Genomic DNA, 20765 nt, shown 5'->3' with positions numbered 1-20765 from the left:
TCTGATGGGTACTACTTCCATTGCAAAAGAAATTAGTCGTGACCCATTTTGGCTGAATGAAACTAATGTGTGTGTGTGTGTGTGTGTGTGTGTGTGTGTGTGTGTGTGTGTGTGTGTGTTGGGGGGTGCACTTCGGGGCTACTGTCTGGGACCCCGTACAGGATAAAATAACTGGCTTTAGTGTTTTGGATATCTCTGATGAGTATGCCTACTACTTCCAATTGCAAAAGGAAGTAGCCATGACCCTTTTCAGCTGAATAAAATCAATGTATGTGTGTGTGTGTGTGTGGGGGGGGGGGGGGCTCCTTTGGGGCTACTGTCCGGGGCCCCGTACTGGATAACATAGCTGGCTTTGGTGTTCTTGGTATCTCTGATGGGTACTCCTTCCATTGCAAATGAAATTAGCCGTGACTCTTCTCAGCTGCACGAATGAAATAAATGTTTGTGTGTGTTTGAACGCATGACCTATGGGGGGTGGGGCACTTTGGGGCTACTGTCTGGGGCCCCGTACAGGATAAAGTAGCTGGTATTGGTGTTTTGGATATCTCTGATGGGAACTACTTCAATTGCAAAAGAAATTAGCCGTGACTCTTTTCAACTGAATAAAATCAATGTTTGTGTGTGTTTGTACGTAGGCTTATGGGGGGTGGGGCCCTTTGGGGCTACTGTCTAGGGCCCCGTACAGAATAAAATAGCTGGCATTGGTGTTTTGGATATCTCTGATGGGAACTACTTCCATTGCAAAAGAAATTAGCCGTGACCCTTTTCAGCTGAATAACACCATATTTGTGGGGCCCTTTGGGGCTACTGTCTGGGGCCCCGTACAGGATAAAATAGCTGGCATTGCTGTTTTCATGATAAGTACACCCAAAGGAACAATATCCACCAACTTTTGTCCGTGACCCCCTTCGGCTGAATAAATCCATTTTTCGGGGTCCCTTTTTGTGGTCCCTAGGCTTACGGTACAGGATGTGACTTGCCAGCAATTCATTTTATTGACCCTTGGACACATCCTTATCTGATGAGACCATTAAAAAGTGTGACCCTTTTCAGCTGAATAAATCTTCTGGGCCCCCGGTCTAATATGCTCCATTGCGCGCTAGCGTAAAGCGTTCAGTGAGCACTCTCTCGATCTCAGATCCCCGCACATTCTCTCTTGTTTCTAAATTCGTAAAACATCAAATGACAAGGATCTACAAAGTGTATTTTAGGTGTTATATAAAACAAATAATAAATGTTTATCATTTGTGCAATGGACAGAATATTTCATTCGGTAAAAGATGCAATTTTTGATCCATCTTTCATCTCATGAAATATTCTGTCCATTGCACTCATAAACATTATATGTATTCATATAACGCCTAAATAGATCCTTGTCATTTGATTGGTTGTTTGACATTGATTATATGTCCCATTTAACTATGACGTCATCATCCGTGCACCGTGTAATTTTGGATCCATACGATTTGCTCCATTGCACGCACGCCGAGAGCCCGGCACACTACGCGTGTAAAACGCTTGCGTTTGCATGCAGTGTGTGCATGCGACAGCGCGCTGGCGTAAAGCGCTCAGTGAGCACTCTCTCGATCTCAGATTCTCTCTTGTTTCTAAATTAATAAATCATCAAATGACAAGGATCCATTTTAGGCGTTAAGTAAAACAAATAATTAATGTTTTTCATTCAACCAAAGGACAGAATATTTCATTCGGATAAAGATGAAATCTTTGATCCATTCATCTTTCACCTCATGACATACATGTATTCTGTCCATGGCACTCATCATTATTTGTATAATAGTACTACAGCGAGAGCCTTGAAAAAGGCTAATCGCACGAAAATGCCTGCAGCAATGTTAGTGTGGTCAAAATTTTCAATTTCTGAAAATGAATAAATACTTCGGCAGTGAGTCATATAACAGACATCTTGGTCTCATGGTTGGGAGATGGAGACAGACAGACAGACAGACAGACAGACAGACAGACAGACAGACAGACTGACAGATAGACGGACAGACAGACAGAGAAACTATTGGAAAGAGTGTGACAAACTATTACAAAGTCATATGAGGCAAATGAACAATGCTTAGCCAACTTATATATCATCAATTACAAATCCTTTATTCATAAGTTGCCATGTTTGATTTGTTTTTGGGTTTTTTTGACAGACATTGGCAATGGTAATAATTATAACAGTGTCATTACAACTCTTCTGTTTTGGGGGTAGAAAAGTACCTCATGAATAAACTCTAAGTAGAAGCAGTACAAAAACATTAAATCCTTATTTTTCACTCATACATGTATCATTATGCTTTACACAAACAATTTACACTGACAATGCTTTTCTCTTCCTCTGCATTTCATACAGAGAAATATGAGACAAGCATATTATATCACACTCATACGGCATAGTTTGGCTTCTCACAATTTATGTCAGTCCTACACGAGTGTACATACATATGTCATTCAAATAGACAGCTTTACTAATAATTATACAGTGGAAATATTCTTTGACAGTACACCATGAAAGTATGCATGTCGAGCAGATTTTATCAGTCTCAAACATCGGAAGCTCACACACAGTCACCTTATCGTGAGTCAGAACCCACACAAGAACAAGTACATTGACACATCCAGAATTCAACCCTCATGCAGGTTGAATCTCATTCTTTATACTGTACTCGATGAAACAATTTTTTTTTTAAAGATTACAAAAGGAACTTCTCAGGAACACAAACTGTGGGTGGAAGGCTTTTTACCTGCGTAACATTGACTTCGTCAAATCAACTGGATTTCACTTTGAGCAGAAATCCTAGCAATAATAAACTTTTCCTTTTTAGAATAAAAGGCATGTCATCAGTTCTACTGACTTCATGTAAATAAATACGTTGTAGACTTTAATCTGTACCACCTTTGTGGCTCATTTGAATTGACAGTTTCTTTTCTGGAGTTGGTTGCATTCCCTGGACCAAAGCACATCTTAACATACATGTATATGTCTCCAATACTTTGGGTTTGGGGGAATATAACCTCAATAAGTTGCAAGTTTTATTGGCATACGCACTTCTCTCTCCAGACATTCTAATAGAACTTCAGTCCCTTTCTCTCAAAATGGCATTGAGAAGTTCTATGTGGTAGAAGCATAAATTGAGTTAGCCAAGCACACAATTATCATTTATACATTTTACTGGGACTCGAGTCCTGGCTCATATAAATGCACAAATATTTGAAGTTCTCTGTTTCTACTTTATAGGGAGAGCAACTTATATTAAGCTTGAATTGCCAAATCAAATTGTGTGCAAAATAAATAGGATTGAGAAACATAATCTATACATTACGCACAGTGCTTCAAATACATCCATGACAAATACAGAAAAAGACCTCCTGAAAAGTGTAGTGGTAAACTTTCCACTTTTGGGTCTCTCATCTCTGCATTCAAAAATAACAAGCATAATTACATTGTATGTTAGCTTCTGGTTCAAAGGAATCCTTCTGTCCATAGTACTCGAGTCATTTTCTCGTCACTTTAAGCAGGCACTGAAGACAGTTAAAGATAGCCGATAACCCAGAGTGCATGGCATGACCAATCATTTAAGAGCTACCCTTGTTGCATAAAAACAAGATATATTTGCGACATGAAATTTTTGTGAATTGGAACTAACAGCCTCTTTTGCGGCATGAAATTTTCGCGAATTGCCACAGGCATTCAACGCATATAGTGTAGACAAGAACTTTTATGTGCATTTGCAAATCTTGGCTCTCACGAAATTCGAAAAATCTAAGTGCGAGCAAACTTTCCTCGTTTTACAGTACAGTGCAGTCCCATTATAACGAACACAGTTATAATGAAATTCCGATTAAAACTAGAAATATCACTGAAGGTGATTAATACCCCCGCCCCGTGACGACAGTCTTACCCAAGGAATGATCTTTCCTTGATCTTCTGCCATTTAAATGCCGTTACCATGGCAACCCAGCTTCCGACACGTCCGAAAAATATGTCTTGCACATCTTCCCACCAAGACTATTGTGTGTGCCACATTTCATAAGCTTTTGTCAAAAACTGAGGAAGTAGTTCAATCCACAAGATCTTTCCTTGATCTTCCGCCATTAATATGCCGTTACCATGGCAACGCAGCTTCCGACACGTCCAAAAAATATGTCTTGCACATCTTCCCACCAAGACCAATGTGTGTGCCACATTTCATGAGCTTCAGTCGAATACAGAGGAAGTAGTTCAATCCGCAAGATCTTTCCTTGATCTTCTGCCATTTATATGCCGTTGCCATGGCAACACAGCTTCCGACACGTCCGAAAAATATGTCTTCCACATCTTCCCACCAAGATCAAGGTGTGTGCCACATTTCATAAGCTTTGGTCAAAAAACTGAGGAAGTAGTTAAATCCGCAAGATCTTTCCTTGATCTTCTGCCATTAATATGCCGTTACCATGGCAACGTACTTTCGGGTACTGTCAAAAAATGCGTCTTGCACATCTACAACCAAAGGCACACATCTGTACCAAGTTTCATGGAAATTGGGCAAAAACTGAGGAAGTAGTTTGCAACACAAAATTTTCCATCATTTTGGCTCATAATATGTGAGCTGTTACCATGGCAACATACTTTTTGTCACTGTGAAGAAATGTGTCATGCTGACCTATATCCTAAGACAAACATTCAATATGAATTCCATGAGAACTGGAAGAACTCTGACTAAGCAGTTTTGCCATGAAACATTTTGCCCTATATTTTACCAATAACATGCCGTTACCATGGCAACGCACTTTTTGCCACTGCGGAAATATGTGTCTTGCACATTAACATATTCAGATGAACATCTGTACCTAATTTCATAAAAATTGATCAAAAACTGTGGGAGGAGTTCGCGACGCAAGATTTGTACCCATTTTTGCCCATAATATGCCGTTACCATGGCAACGTACTTTTGGGTACTGTCAAAAAATATGTCTTGCACATCTACAACCCAAGGCACACATCTGTGCCAAGTTTTATGGGAATCGGTTGAAAACTGAGGAAGTAGTTCGCGACGCAAGATTTGCAACGGACCGACCGCCCGACCGCCCGACCGACCGCCCGACCGTCCGCTGATTCCTATATACCCCCTTCAAACTTCGTTTGGCGGGGGTATAATAAAGTTAAAATTCAGGCTGCAACATAATCCACTCTATGTATTTTATTGTTTATTTGTTCGATTATAACGAAATCACGATATAACGAAAGAAAATTGCCGGTTCCGAGGACTTCGTTATAACGGGAGTCCACTGTATGCCGTCAATCTTGTGCAAGTCAAATCTATTTGGACTGAAGAGATAGCTCCGGCTTAGAAAAACTTTGCCACATGAGGGAGTAAAATCAATAGAATATAAACATAAGAGGAGTTGATAAGACCTTCGACTTGTGCGAGGTCGACTTCGGCAAGGTTGACTGTAATTATTCCCCAAACATTTGAACAGTCAGCCTACAAAAGCTCAATTATGTTGAACTGCAGGATAATGCAAGATGAGAAAGGGAGTGAGTGCTCACATCATTATAGCAAAATGAAGATTATCATACTTACATATCTAAATTGATTTTTCTGGTTTAAAAAAAAAAAATGGAGGCTTCAAGAAACACAAACTACAGCAACAAAAAGTATCCGTACATACTCTGTCTGCATCATATACTGTACGTGCAATGGCAAATCCTTGCTTTGTTATATTCTGTTTCAAAACTTACGAGCTTAACCAAAATAAATGAAAGAACTTTGTTGCCCAATTAATATTTTCACACTGGTATCACAGAGCATAAAATATGTGGGAACAAAAAAGAAAAATCCACACAATGTTGTATTCCAGGTACATGGTTTGTTTCAGATGTTAAAGAAGAACTGGGTGCTGAAGTTGTCTATGTCACTTCAACAGCAATACCGGTGCTCACTCACTGGCCATGTTATTACGAGTACCAATTGATGTCAAACACTTGGGGCAGTCGCAGGTTATAAGGGTGAAGTGTTGCATTGACAGTGTTAGAAAAAAGCACAGGATGTCTTCAAGGAGTACAAATACGGGGCACATTTACAATATTTTGTGAGTTGCATTGCTCACACTAGGCACACAGAAATTGGATAACATTTCATCCTTCCCCAGCCTCTAGCGCTGGACATCTGTCTTTCTGTGCAATATCTGAACATATTTTTCTTTCACGACTCTCTGAAACAAACCGAGACATATATATTTTCACCTTCCAACAGTATCACTGCTTTATTGTAGAATCTTTTTCAAACTTAAATTTGGACAAGTCTACATCACCAATTCCTGACCCTATACACCATTACAGAAGATTTTCACGTGATGTCCTAGAGCATGATTCTTTTTGACCAAGCATATGCCCCTGATATAACAATGTTGCTTTTCACTTCTGTGCCATAAACTCCCATTAGCATGCTCAGAGTTTGAAGGGAACGGGTAACTACAGGCTACGCGTAAGCACTGTATGTCTGTTCGTTTTTTTTCAAAAACAATCCAGCTTGTTACGAAAGCAAAAGATCTGTATGTTCTTTTCTCATCTTGTCCCACACTTAGTCTGGGCGCCGAATCCCAGTAACAGGGTTTTTGCAGCTAAAAGTTTTGAGGGTTCGCTAAACGGGACAAACATGAGTGGTCTCACAAGGTCATTGCAAGGTCAGTCTTTTCCGGTCCAAACCCCTCGACTCCTCTCCCCTCAGAGGGTGACGTTTGCCGCATGTAGGTAAGTCTGGAGGAACTGCGCTGCTTGCGGGTCTAATCCCGAGCTGACCATTGCAGTGACCTGGGGAAGCAATCAGTTGATTTGTAACACATCACACAAATTAAGAATTGAATTGAATTTTCTTGAAATTAAGATCAATTTAAAAGCTAAAACTCTGACATACGAAAAAGCATATTATGATAAATAAAAAAAAAAATATACAAGCTTAAAAAGGGTAAAGAATTGGCATACATTGTTTTACCAAATCATTGTCTATCGATTGTTACAACTGTGCAGAAATTTGAAGAGACGTTTTATGACAAGGGTATAGCCCCTGAAGCTCTGGCCAGCCAAACCTATCAAATATTCAATCACAACCAGTTGCCCAAGGATAGTTGCCACTATTGGGCATTTTTTGGTGTTGCATGTCAGCTGCAGCATGTCAACTGTGCAGTTCTTATGTTTTCCATTTGAAAAGGGAGCCTGATAACACGGGGAAAAGTTTGTAACCCCGACCCCTCCTGATTTAGAGAGGGACTGCTGTACTTTTCCACTCACCTGTCCAGGATGGGCAGCACTCAGTTTCTGTAAGCTCTGGGCCAGGAAGATCTTAGGGTTCTGGATGGTTCCGTTGAAGGGGTCCCGCGCTGCCTTGCCGGCGTTGGCGAGCTGGGAGTAGGCCGCCGAATAGGACGGTTGGTCGTCGACCTCGATGAAGTGCTCGTCGTCAGGCACGTTGTCGTCTTCCTCGAGTTCAAACAGGCCAATCAGAGCCTGTAGTAAAGGTGTCCTATTGAACAAGGGAAATATACTCAAATTATGAATTCTTGCATAAAGTTGTCTCTATTGCAACTGATTGACAACTGCCCTTCACAGACATTAATGAGCACCAAATATTCAGTGTTTTTATTAGCAGTAGCCATGATATTTGAATAAATGCCCAGTCCCCACTGCTGTAAAGAATAAAGACCAGCACTGGCTGTTGGGCGAAAGCTAAATAGTCTCGTGGATACAATGCCTGTCTAGTAATCAGGAGATAGTTAGTCCAAGTCCAACTTAAGTGTAGGTCCATGATTTTTTTTTTTATCATGGCTCCTCTTTAAACACTGAATATTCTGTGCTTATTTACATCAATGAAGGGAAATAGACTGCTCCATGTGGCAAGGTAATTACCATTCAATTTTCACTCTTTGGTGCACAAGCTTACTTCGATTTGGAGGGCAAAATTTTGACTTACACAACACCAACATAAACATGCAGAGCTGACTGTGGGGAGCAACACATAAAGTCTATGTCTGGTACACAGTTACCTACATTTGTACATCCAAGTAGGGAAATTCTAAGAGCTTTCAAGGCAAAACGTGAGTGTCACATGAATCAAAACGGGCAAAAAATCCCAAATCAGGGAGGTTTTTATATTCTTTTGTCAGGATTCACAGAAAGGGTTCACCATTCAAGGAATCTAACAGATAATCAAACAGACTTTCTAACAGAACAGACTTTCCAACAGTATTCATAACAAATAGTTTTATATCAAATTAATTACAGTTCAATCCCGTTATAATGAACACGGTTATAACAAAATTCTTGATACAACGGAGTAAAAATTCAGGTCTCAAAATTCTCATTTCATATCTGTACACTTAACTGCTAAAACAAAATTTGGTTATAACAAAAGAAAACTGTCGATCCCGAGAACTATGTTTTATCGGGGGTCAGCTGAATCAGTCTATTTCTTTCTCACCAACACTTGCGGTACTCGGCATTGGTCATCATGACTGGACAGTCCGTGAGGATCTTGGTCATCCCCACGGCGACGATCTTCTTCTCGATGGCCCCCGATGTCTTCTGGACCTCCGGGATGTAGAGGCGGGACAGCACCATGCCAAACATGCTGAAGTGGGCAGGGAACGGGAACGGGAACGGGAACATGGTGAGTCATAGCTATGACAATGCTAAGACAAGTGTTACACACGGTCATTATTTCTGTGGTTACAGGACAATTTTGGATGATTTTCAGACTTTTACATTTGAACAACTATAAATTGGTCATACTGGGTACAGAGTTTCAGAATTTATAGTGATTGGGATGAGGAATAAGAATGTTTTCACAATTCAACACGAATCACAATTAACAAGGATAAAAACATAGCAGCTACACATACATGTAGGAATGAACAACTATAAATCAGTCAGACTGGGTACAGAGTTTCAGAATTTATAGTGACTGGGATGAGGAATAAGAATGTGTTAAGAATTCATAACAAATTACGATAAACAAGGATGATGACATATGGTAGCAGCTACACATAAAGAGGGCATGCTTGGGTGCTCAAGGAAGCAGATTCACTAAATGAAATAAAGAAGAAAACATGCCTATTAAAGTCTACACGGGTGAATTTGTTCAGCAGGAAGTATTGTAATGGAATTCCATTGCTAATTTTCTGGAATGTGTGAGCCCCTATATATGTTATCATCCCTGGTCAGTGTATGATGTTTGGGGGTTTTCAGATTGTTGGTTTCAAATCTACTCAAGGACCTCAATAAATTGAACAAATCTACACTGTAAAGATGGCGATATCAATTTATGTACAACACGATGAGAAATTATGTAAATTGTCTAGAATGCCCCTATAAGGTGCTATGTGTTTTTATTTCCACTAGATAAATGCAGTGAAGCCTAACATCTGTCCATTATTTTTGCCAAGGTTTCTTGATACTTCTTTTATTCAAAACAAGAATAAATATAATACTAGACAGATGAATAAATTGTATATCCCAAATTTAAAGTACTGTATTTCAAGATACACTTTCAAATATAGAGACCTGTTTTATGGAATGATCTGCCAAATGCAATAAAGTTGTCAAATAGACTTTCAATATTTAAAGAAGTTATAAATTCTTTCTTGTTTATAAAGATATAAGATAAATTACAAGTTTTATTTATTGTATAAGCACCACATTTTGCTGATTCCTGCCTTCTCATATGTACAGTTTTCTTTCTTTAGTATAGTTCTCTGTTTGTATTGCATTAATGTAATCTATTTTAGCTGTAATAATTGGGATCAGCCATAGAGAGACCAATGGTCTATGTTGATCCCCCCACAGACTGAAATTACTGCTTCACATTGTGTTTGTTTGTTGTGAAATTGTAATAGGTTCACCATTTCCTACAAATGTATGTTGTTCCAATGTTTTACTGTGTATGTATCGTTCCTGTATTCTTTGTAAATGCTTTTTATCAGGATGTGGAAATAAATGAAATGAAAATGAAATTTGACATCAGCAGAAAATATCATGCTCGAGACAAAACATCACTGACAGCACATGGCCAAAGATGCAGTGGCAACTCACTTGGCTTGGATGCTGTCGATTATTTCAACCAGCTTGGAAGCCCCCGACTTGACAGCGTAGAGCGAGAAAAACACGAGGAGGCCTGCATGAGAGCAAGAAAGACACACACAAAAAAATTCTCTGTCAGACTCACATGACCATGTGCCGTGTTACAATGCTATATCATTTGCTCATGCTACTGAGGGCTTTCACACTTACAAAGAACTTGTTTGCAAATGTGTTTCTGAAAAAAAAAAATTTCATGCCAATTCAGTCATTTCTAGTTTTTATCTTGGGGGGGGGGGGGGGGGGGGTTAGGAATCTACTCTACTTGAAAACTTGAATTACGTTCATCTGACCGCTTTGCCTCGTAAAACGTGATTGAGGAGACGGAGCCTTGTGCTTATTCCAGCCATGGAGCATGGCCAGAAATACATATTCCTGCCTCAAACTGTATTGATGAGTTGCATGTTTGACTGAAAGGCCAACAAGTTCATCCAGGGACTTCGTTCGAGGTCGGATAGGAGACTGTTTTCTCAAAAACTCCAAAACAAATTTAGAAACATGGTTAAGAAACATGATTGCAAGCATGTCCTCCGTACTTGTGAAAGGCATTTGTGGTCAGATGTGCCGTCTGTAATATTTGCAACACATCCTAATGCTAGCATGCCAATTTATTTCAGATTTCACTTTTCTTCAACTGTAACTGTAAATCTAAAGTGAAATACCAGATGATAAATGATAATGCGACTGTTCCCACAAAGTGAGCACAAAGGTGTATAGCTCTGCTTTCGGTAAAAATTGCAAATATTACAAATACAAGCATGTCTCTCACATAACATACCTCTGACTTCTTGCTCCGACAGTCATGTAACAATAATAGGCTAATAACAATGATAACAATGAGAATTTAGAACTTTACAGCTATCTCTTCATGTATTCTTGTTTTTCACTGCACCATTACACAGTGAATCATCACAAATTGACTGTGAGTCACTATAAAGAAAAAAGCATGTTTGCTGTTGAAACTCTCACTGAGCCCTTGTCCAAGAAAGACAGTTATCCAAAATTATGGCACAAAGGAAGCAGATCTGACATGAATTTAAAACAAACCGAGGAATTTCTAAACACTTGAATAACAGTGAATCCCCTAACCCTTGATTTTGCAATCAATTCAGAACAACTGCAGCTTGGGGTAAGTGTCGCAGCATCTTTACTACAAGCTACTCCCATTATAACGAAGTCGTAGGAACCAACAGTTCTCTTTCATTATATTGAAATTTTGTTATAGCAAAACAATAATTGTACAAGACTGAGTGTACTTGTAATACAGTGCACTCCCATTATAATGAACACGGTTATAATGAAATTCTGGTTACAACGAAGTAAAAATTTAGGCCGTGCAGCATTATCCACTCTATGTATTTTTATAGTTTATTTGTTTGGTTATAACGAAATTTCGATATAACGAAAGAAAACTGCCGGTCCCACAGACTTCCTTATAACAGGAGTCCACTGTACATAAATATACATAGCTAAAAATTTGGGGGCCTGAATTTTACCTTGTTGTATTACATTATAGAAGTCTTCACTACAACAGCAGTACAATGTATCAGATAAATGTTAAGCACAGTTGCTCGAAAGCGAGACCTCCACACTCACTTTTGACAAACTTGGTCGTCTTGGAACTCGTCAGGCGATTGAAGAGCAGAAGGAAGATGGACTTGATGTGTGAATTCAGCTTGGACCTGCAGAAGGCAAGGGAAACATAAAGCAATAGTCTGTGTTGTCAACAGTATAAGGGAGGTGATGTGGCTCAGTTGGTAGGGTGCATGGTGCGCCATTTGCCCAATAATTCGTAAAACTCATGTTTATTGGTCAGTTGATGAACTTAGTTCAGCGCCAAAAAACTCAGTTTATCAGTCCATAAAGTTTTTCGAGAGAAAGTCTGTCTATCGAACAAAAAAACTACAAAAGTCGGTCAGTAAACTAAGTTTGGGAAAAACTCTGTATATAGAGCAAAAAACTAAGTTTATTGATTTAGTTTGTCTGTTGATAAACTAATAATAGTTTATCAACTTAAAAGTACACTGAAAAATGCCATTTATCAGTCGATAAACACAATTTTTCCAAAAAACTCTGTTTATCAAGCAAAAAACTAAGTTTATCAATAAACTCTGTTTATCAAGAATTATCAAGAAAAAAAAAAGTTTATCGCAAAAAAAACCTGAGTTTTCCATGCAATAGACAGTTTATTAGCAAGAAGGTAATCAAAGGTAATCATATTACATGCAAGACAATAGATGATGATTCACTCACTCATCCATGTGCTCCACAAGACTCTGCAGGAGGTAGAAACCATGGTGATCGTTGGTCTTGGATGCTATCAGCTTCTGGAAGACCCCAAGGAGACCCATCTACAGAAGAGCCATACAGGCAAATCCATGGAATAGTTACAGTTTCAGTTTCTTTATATTTTTGTATTTTTCCATGAAAATCATTCATGAATGACCTGTACAATAAATTATGTATTTTGAACAAATTTTCAGGTTCGGGTTGGTTTCAGGTTCAATGACATTTATTTCCAGTGAATATAAACATATATATATATATATATATATATATATATATATATATATATATATACAAGTAATGAGTGAACAATTTCAAAATACTGGGGACACATCTCTAGAAGTGCAAAAATGTACATATAGAAATCCACAGTATAATGATCAAGATAATCAAGTATTGAACAAATACAATGAAATCAAGAAGTCAATGATAAACTTATTTCCTCTGAGAGCGAGAAAAAAAACATGGCACTCAAAAACTCAAATAGTTCTAATGAATGCTATTCACATGGGTGGTTGAAATCAAATCCATGGCTTAAATGTAGTTCATGGACTAAAACAAGGGCAAAATATGCAAAGAAATTAGCGAAAACAAAAACCTCGTAAAATACATGCCATATAAAGTATTGGAAAATGACAGGGAAATTTTTCTTTAATGGAACAAAAATTATAAAATTGTGTGACCCTCCTCTCACCAGCTTGTCGCGCTCTACGATGCCTCCGGCTCCCTTCTCTATGATGGCCTGCAGGAGGCGGACCAGAGGGGGGATGTTGCCGGGCCTCTCCCAGAGGACGGGGACGAGGAGGAAGGGGAAGAGGGCCATGTAGGGCGGGGGGCACTCCGTCCGGGACTCCAGCATCATCGACATCAGCTGGAAGATGTAGGGGATGAACTCTGGTGGGTGTTGGAGGAAGGGGGAGGGGGTGGGAGGGGAAGGAAATAAAAAATACATATGAAGGTAATGCGAAAACTTCCCATGAGAGTTTTAAACCCATAAGCTTCAGAATTATTGCTACGTAACCTTTACAGTGCTTTATTCACCAGTTGGTGCATTTGACATCCTGTTTTTAATTAATGATAGGCACAGATATACCCAGACTCACTGTCAGAGAACTAAGATTACGAAATCCCCCAATCCCTTACACGTATCACTGCCAAATTCATGACAGGACTGAGGTAACACTGGTACATAGTAGTCTCCGTTTGATCTGGTAGTGTCTGGCAGAGCAATTCCTACCCAATTACTCGATTAACCGGAAAGCATCATTTACAATGCAAATATCACATTACCTACCCAATTAAGTGGAGCACCCGATTATTCCGGATAGCATAATTCACAATGCAAATATCACATACTGATCACACACCTCCCTGCATCAGACACACAGCAAGATATGTCGCTTATAGCTACAGCTTATCTTAAGTTACACAACTGCTTTAGTGTCTGCAGCGTAATTTTGCATTTAGCCCTAAGTCCTCATCAAGCCACCCACATGCATGCTTCTAGACTGCCATTTGAAACGAGATCCCTATACGCATATGCAGCCAAATGCTGCAAGACATTTTTCTACATCCCCGCGTGTTTCTTGGCAAACAGAAATTTGTTTTCCATTAATGGCCTGAAGAAAGGTCGGAGTCTCAATGGTGTTATTTTATTCTTCCCGACTGTGTGCTTTGTTTACTAGATAATTGGGTAGGCATTCTGGATACACGGGTAGGAAATAGCGGCAAGCGACGTCGCGCCATGAGATTGTGATGTGCGTTACTGGCAGAGTATATTGTGCGCATGTTAGCGCAATCAGTCTCCAGTCTGCTAGGGGTCCAGCCAGGAAAATTTCCCATTAAACAGATGCATGGGGATGAAGTCTCTGGTTACAAGTATGTTGTGCATCATTTTCCACAATCATACATGGAAAACTTCCAAGCCCATAACCTTGGAGCAAAAAGCAGAATCTGCTACTGGGACCCTTGACATTGCTAACACCAACGCTACCACCAGAAGATGTGGAGGTCACTATGTTACCTTGCACATCGCCGACCAGCATCTCCTCAAACGGCGGAAAGAGGGCGGTCTCAAACTGGGCCGCGTAGGCCGCATCTGCCTTGCAGCCCACCTTGATGGTGACGCTCAGGGACTCAAACAGGTAGTGGTTGAAGTGGGGCTTGGAGGGATTCTGCCGCAGAAAAAACACATCAAAATAGAAACAAGAGAGGAAGATTTTTATTTAAAGATTCCTTCATTTGCAGAGATGAACAAATTGAGATTCTATCGCCCCTGAATGCTATCAGCCAAGTTTGGTGAAAATCTGTCATGGAGTTTTCAAGAAACTGAAAATATACAAAGTTTACAAACAAAACAATGTACATGACGCACAATATACAACGGACGTTGAATGATCACATTCACAATGAATAGCATTGCTCAGCTAATGACTTTGAAATTCACATTTTGGTGCACCATCTTGCATGCCTTACACACGTATACACACACACACATCTCAGAGACTAATCATGGTACACATATACTTTTAATGAGATCTAATTGAAGTAAGATGCCTAAAAAGTGGCGCTCTATAAACTTCAACACACGCTGCACATTCCTTAAAACGGTATCATTTCATCCATCGGTCACAGAGACATTCAATCTCCTACGAAGCTGAAACATCAATAGCATGCATAAAGTAAAGTTCAATTCACAAGATGTCGCCTAAACATGAATAGTCGTGATATTGTCTAAGTTGACTGATTGCTCTTTCTCAAATGCTACTTTAGGTAGTTCCCTCAACACATTCTGACTAAAATTTGATCTGAATCATGAAAAAAAATCCCACACATTTCTGCTCCTAATAAAATCAGTGTCTTTCAAGTATGTACAATTGCCAACACATTTCCATAATTTGTACATTTTCTTTTAAAATTTGTGCGATGCATTCATCCTTCAAAAGTTTGAGTTGAGACCACATTGGTAGCATATCAAATGTCCATCCCTTACCTTGCTGACTAAAATCAACTTCTCGGTCAGTTTTGCCAGGACAACAGGAAGGTAAGGCACCACGGCATGCTGCAGGACGCTGAGGCATCGCATGATTGCTGTGGAAAGGAGCAGATTCATATTTTTCTACCATTTATGAATGGAATTAGAACTTCATTTTCCAATTACAATTACAGTAACTGTCATTTGTTTTTATTATCATTATCATCATCATAATCCTTCTTTTCCGTATTATTGTCATTATCGTCATCACTGTTATCGTCGTCGTCGTCGTTGTCGTCATCGTCATCATCATCATCATCATCATCATCATCATTATTATTATTATCACTACCACTACCAGTACAAAATAGTACAATGTAGTATCACTATGATCATCATTATAACCTCATTATAATTATTTTCATGCACTATTCGGTACCCCAGGGTACCATCACACCCCAGGGTACCACATTGTATGGCACCATCTCATGTTGGTAAGATGTATATTTACACAAAGCCAACATTGCAGCCAAACTTTAGCAGTCAATGACAATGATTCCAATGCCAGTGCAGCTCTGTTACGAGTTCTGTTGTTTTTTTTTTTACTGCAATTACAATGTTTCAAGTTTCAATTACAAGTTTCTGCTCATAAAAAATGCAGAAATGAATCAAATAATCATGTGAAATTTAATCAAACTCCTCACAGACCTGTTGGAGGGGGACTCACATTTCATGATGTACTCGTTTTCCTCGGACCCCTGCACGGTGAGGGCGTTGAACAGGTTAGTCAGGAGATCCTCCATGAGCGGCTGTAGATGTTCCGCCTTAATCCTTTGAGGAGAAAATAACAATATTCATATATGATGACAACAACAATATATATGTGTTCCTGCATCACAAAACCAACAAAAAGTCGCCAAACATGGATTTTTAGTTAAGGGAAGATTCTGATAAGGCAGACTTTAAGCTGTAGAATGATGTATAACTCAATACAGATAGACTCTTCTAACTTATTACATGTTTCAAAAAGGAAGCCCACATTCTGAGAAAGTGTGTACTAAAAAGGGGCTCTGAAGAATAGGGTCTATTCAAGTGCTTAATCTCACAAAGCAGTGCTCTGTGCAATGAACAGGACAAAAACAGGGATGTAAGACTTCACAGCAACAACAATGAAGGGATTATCAGATTAAGCTGAAAAGGAGAATGCTCTATTAACACATTCTAGTGTACTTCATAAGCACAGGCCAAGATAATCCCATCTGTGGTAAAACTGGACCCTTTTACATGCTCAAATTCTTGTGCTCTGTCATGCAAGTTAAAATTCATGTCTTTTGCTTTAGTGACTGTCAACACCTTATACTAGTCAGCAGGAATTAAAGTCGACAAAGCAGAGTATGACAAAATACTTGCATGTTTGACTTTTTACACTGGTATCACAGAGGAGGCATACAAAGAGGAAGAGGAGGGCAGAGGGAGGGGGAAGGAGGAGGAGAAGGAAGAGGAAGATGAAGAGGAGGAGGTTGTGGAGATAAAAGAGGTGGTGGAGGAGGAAGAGGAGGAGGATGAGGAGGAGGGGGAGGAGGAAGAGGAGGAGGAGGAGGAAGAGGAGGAGGAGGATGACAAGGAGGGGAAAGGAGGAGGAGGGGAGGAAGTGGAAGAAGAGGAGGAGAAGGAGAAGGAAGAGGTGGGTGGAAAGGGCGGAGGAAGCAAAGAAAGAGGAGGAAGAAGAAGAGAAGTAGGAGGAGGAGGGAGAGGAGGAAGGCGGAGGAGGGGGAGGAGGATGAGGAGGGAGAGGGGGAAGAGGAAGATGAGGAGGGAGAAGAGGAAGAGGAGGAGGGGGAGGAGGAAAAGAAAGGAGGAGGAAGTTGAGATGAAGATGTTTATTTTCTGACTTACAGCCTCTCATTCCCTTCCCTTCGGACCAGCAGCAGTTTGTCCAAGGTGCTTGCTGCATACGTGTGAACCACTTGACTCTCTGCCTTCAGAAGCTGGACTAGGAAGGGCAGCGATCCCACCAGCATCTCCCCAGGAAGGATGTTGCGGAAGGTCATGAGATACTTGAGGGCGTCGGCCTTCAGGACGGGCAGGTGGTCAACTGCACAAATGAAGTTAATGATATCAAATTCAATTGTAACAGAAAACAGTGGGAAAAGGAGTGTGTGCTATTGAGATGCACACACAGACACACACAAAAGTGACACACAGACTCGCACACATACAGACATACTGAACACACACATAATAGTGAATATGAAACTTACTTTTAGGAGACTGGAGGTCCGGGAGGATGTTTTCCGTGTAGAAGACAGGAATGTTCACCAGCTCACTGACTTGGACTGTTCCATGCTGAAGATAAAATCAAATGAATGACACACTAATCAGTAGAGCCAAAAAAGTTGAAATGAATGTAACAACTGTTATAGTTTCTTATTATTATTGTCATCTGCTACAGTCAGCAAGCATCTAGTATGATACAAGGCAATCTTCATCAGTAGTGGATTGCAAACTTGTTATTATACAATAAAACCAGAAACATTCGTGGCATGAAACTTTCGCTGACCGAAGCCAACAGCCTTTTCGTGGCATGAAACTTTCACGAATTGCTGCTGGCATTCAGTGCATCGTGTAGACAAAGACATTTTGTGTGAATTTCACTCTCGCAAATCTTGGCTCCTCCCAAAATTAGCAAAAGTTTCCAGCAAAGCACAAATTTCTGGTTTTACAGCACTCAGATGCAGGCACAGAAGCGCCTTGGCTCTCTTACCCTCTCTGTCTTGGACTTGGAAGCAATGGAGGTGACAAGATACGTGGCGGCGTCTTTCTGCTTCCAGTTGGCATCTGGGTTACTTGAATACCCCTGGAGTTCATGAAAGGAGAGCGAAATTGACTAGAAATCGCTTGTGAGCACCCAAACAATAGTATGGATTAGAAAGAGACACACACATAGGAAATGTGCTGAGTGGGAGAGACAGATAATTGTTATGATAATTGCAGTCATATTACGTACGTATATTGTGTAGTATACTTTGTAGTGTTTTTATTCTTACAAATTTCATGAGTGAACTGATACTTGCAAAAAAGAACAACTCGCAAAAATAGCCATCCATGACACAAATGCACTACCTCAGTACAAGGCAGGAACTCTTTATTACCAGTTCTTCAGTGACGAAAGATGATACTTATTTCTCATTCTGGAACTGTGGTTCTCAATCGCAAATTCAACAACTCGCGATATTTGTTTTACAAGTCCCAATCTGCAAAATATCATACTCTACAAATATATGGCCGACACAGTAACACATTTAACATATAGAGTAGGCTCCCGTTATAAAAAACTTCTCGGGGACAGGCAATTTTCTCTCCTTATATCGAAATTTCATCATAAACGTACAAATAAACAATGAAATAAAATTTTATTTCACTGTAACCTGAATTTCATTATAACGGTGTTCGTTATAAAAGGAGTGTACTGTACTCATGTGCAAGCATTCTATCCCCTGCAGAGAAACTTCTAGGTGTGCCCCTGGCTTCCTCTTTTGGAGCAGGGTACGAGACGGGCGACTACCAAACATGTTCCTTACCTGCAGCATTAGCTGGACGTAGTTTGAGAAGATCTCAATGACAGGAGCCTCAAAGAATTTGGTGAGTGCCTTGACCAAGTCACACGCTGAACGGCGTCTGGTGTCAATATCTGATAGTGAAAACCGAGCAGTGTGTGAAGTCACCTGACTCTATAATTCACAGTGTCTTTAGCATGGGTATGTTCTCATGTAAAATGTCAGAGACTACATGACATATACTGGAGATTCCAAACTCAACTTTACACATATATTTGATTATTTGTGTGTCAGAACAATTTTTTTCATTGAGGGTAAAATCGCATCACCAGATATTAGCACAGTTCTACTCTTACACATACATTGCATTCCTGCAACAAGAAATAATTACAAACAAAAATTCACAGCATATGTCTGAACTTGGCCCTTCTGGTCAAAAGCAGAGCACTTTACAGTTAGACAATGGCTTTGTGATGATAGCTATTTTCTTTACATGCCAAAACACAAAATTGCGATATCTAACACTAAAATTGACATTCTGAACGAACCATTCAGGGATATAACTGTAAAAGCTGTTATTTTTGCAGGGGTCAAAGTTTCACAAATTTCGCAAAATCAGTCCTGGGCCGAAAATTTAACAACATGCAAAAATAACGCCATGCGATCTTGATCGCCCCTTTTGCGGAGTGAACAAAAAAGCATCTGTGCACTTATGATAGCCACGGTGATGAATCGCGAAAACAACATCTTGCAAAAATGTCTCTGACCTCTTTATTTGCGAAAGTATGAGAACATGCAAATAAGTTTTTTCCAGTACTGCAATAGTCCCAAAGGGAGTCTGATGTGTGACTGCCTCCAAATCCAAAGGACCCAGGTTTGATTCACGAGTCTCACTGGGCAATGTATGAGGCAAAGCACTCTGTCCCTCTGCTGGGACATCAAATGGAGGTTCCGTGTGTAAGCTAGCCACGACTCACGTACGTAGAAGATCCCACTTCATTCATGCATCGCATAGAGCAGGGTGCTCACCTGGTGAAGTGGTCCCCCTACCCACCTACACAAGAAACTGAGTGAAAGATGCCAACCCCTCATGGATCACCCCAGGTGACTAGCAATAGTCTGCATATAGTATTAGCTAGGCACATTGTGCCATACGCTTGAATGAATGAAGTCTCGTGGTCACTTGCTCATTAGCATTTCAGAGCTCCCTCAGTAGTCCCGTAAAATAGATCCAAACACGCAATCCACAATATTACTATACACTCCTTCTCATAAGGTCAATAAGTTTTGGGTATCTCTGCAACACCGTTTAAATATGTGCACCAGCGGACGCAACAGTCGGCAAAAGAAGCGTTATAAGAGTCAACTCACCTGAGCCCTCGATGTCCCTCCTGATGTATTCCTCAGGGTTCAGCTCAAAAAGCTCCTCGTCCGCATCTGTGGATGGAGCGAGGACAGACAACCCACCTAGAATCCCTCTTTCAAACTTTCATGATATACGACAGAAATTTAGAGTTTGATCGCAGAATGGGTTTTTAAAATTTTTTAAGTATGTCCATCATCAAATAGAGCAAAATAAAACCTTTCCAGTGATGACTTACTTGCAACACAACAAGGAATAATCTTGCAGTTATAATGCCAAGTATCCTATACGTGTATTTTCTTAATATTTTCTTTGTTTTTAGCAGCTTAAATCGCAAATATTTGAACTGAACAATAATAGAGTTAACTCGTTTTGCAATAAAACTCTTCATATCTACATCTTATCACTGCAACTACTAGCTCTAACATGCATCACTCTTCAGTCCATTGCAATTCTGCTACT

The 20765-nt window shown here is 39.9% G+C and overlaps 1 protein-coding gene across 1 annotated transcript in view; it reads right to left on the bottom strand.

Annotated features, from left to right (window-relative positions):
* Positions 1 to 5611: 5611 nt before the first annotated feature.
* The window catches only part of LOC139715533 (exportin-2-like), a 35446-nt gene continuing 20292 nt past the window's right edge, over positions 5612 to 20765 (bottom strand). Inside the window, exons 11-25 of the mRNA XM_071627103.1 lie at positions 20312 to 20377; positions 18965 to 19074; positions 18148 to 18240; positions 17645 to 17729; positions 17280 to 17478; positions 16111 to 16214; positions 15402 to 15499; positions 14433 to 14583; positions 13104 to 13303; positions 12377 to 12474; positions 11720 to 11805; positions 10079 to 10160; positions 8469 to 8618; positions 7283 to 7514; positions 5612 to 6805 (exon numbers count right to left, since the gene is read on the bottom strand). Of these exons, the coding sequence (XP_071483204.1) occupies positions 6719 to 6805; positions 7283 to 7514; positions 8469 to 8618; positions 10079 to 10160; positions 11720 to 11805; positions 12377 to 12474; positions 13104 to 13303; positions 14433 to 14583; positions 15402 to 15499; positions 16111 to 16214; positions 17280 to 17478; positions 17645 to 17729; positions 18148 to 18240; positions 18965 to 19074; positions 20312 to 20377 (1841 nt within the window). The 3' untranslated portion in view covers positions 5612 to 6718. The remainder of the gene's footprint in view (positions 6806 to 7282; positions 7515 to 8468; positions 8619 to 10078; positions 10161 to 11719; positions 11806 to 12376; positions 12475 to 13103; positions 13304 to 14432; positions 14584 to 15401; positions 15500 to 16110; positions 16215 to 17279; positions 17479 to 17644; positions 17730 to 18147; positions 18241 to 18964; positions 19075 to 20311; positions 20378 to 20765) is intronic.

The sequence above is a fragment of the Diadema antillarum genome, unplaced genomic scaffold (genome assembly GCF_040938485.1).
Source record: "Diadema antillarum isolate AM-2024a unplaced genomic scaffold, OU_Dant_1.0 scf00000006, whole genome shotgun sequence".
In the NCBI taxonomy this organism is placed as follows: domain Eukaryota; kingdom Metazoa; phylum Echinodermata; class Echinoidea; order Diadematoida; family Diadematidae; genus Diadema; species Diadema antillarum.
Note: the sequence above shows the minus strand (reverse complement) of the source record. Positions and strands in the feature narration are given on the sequence as shown.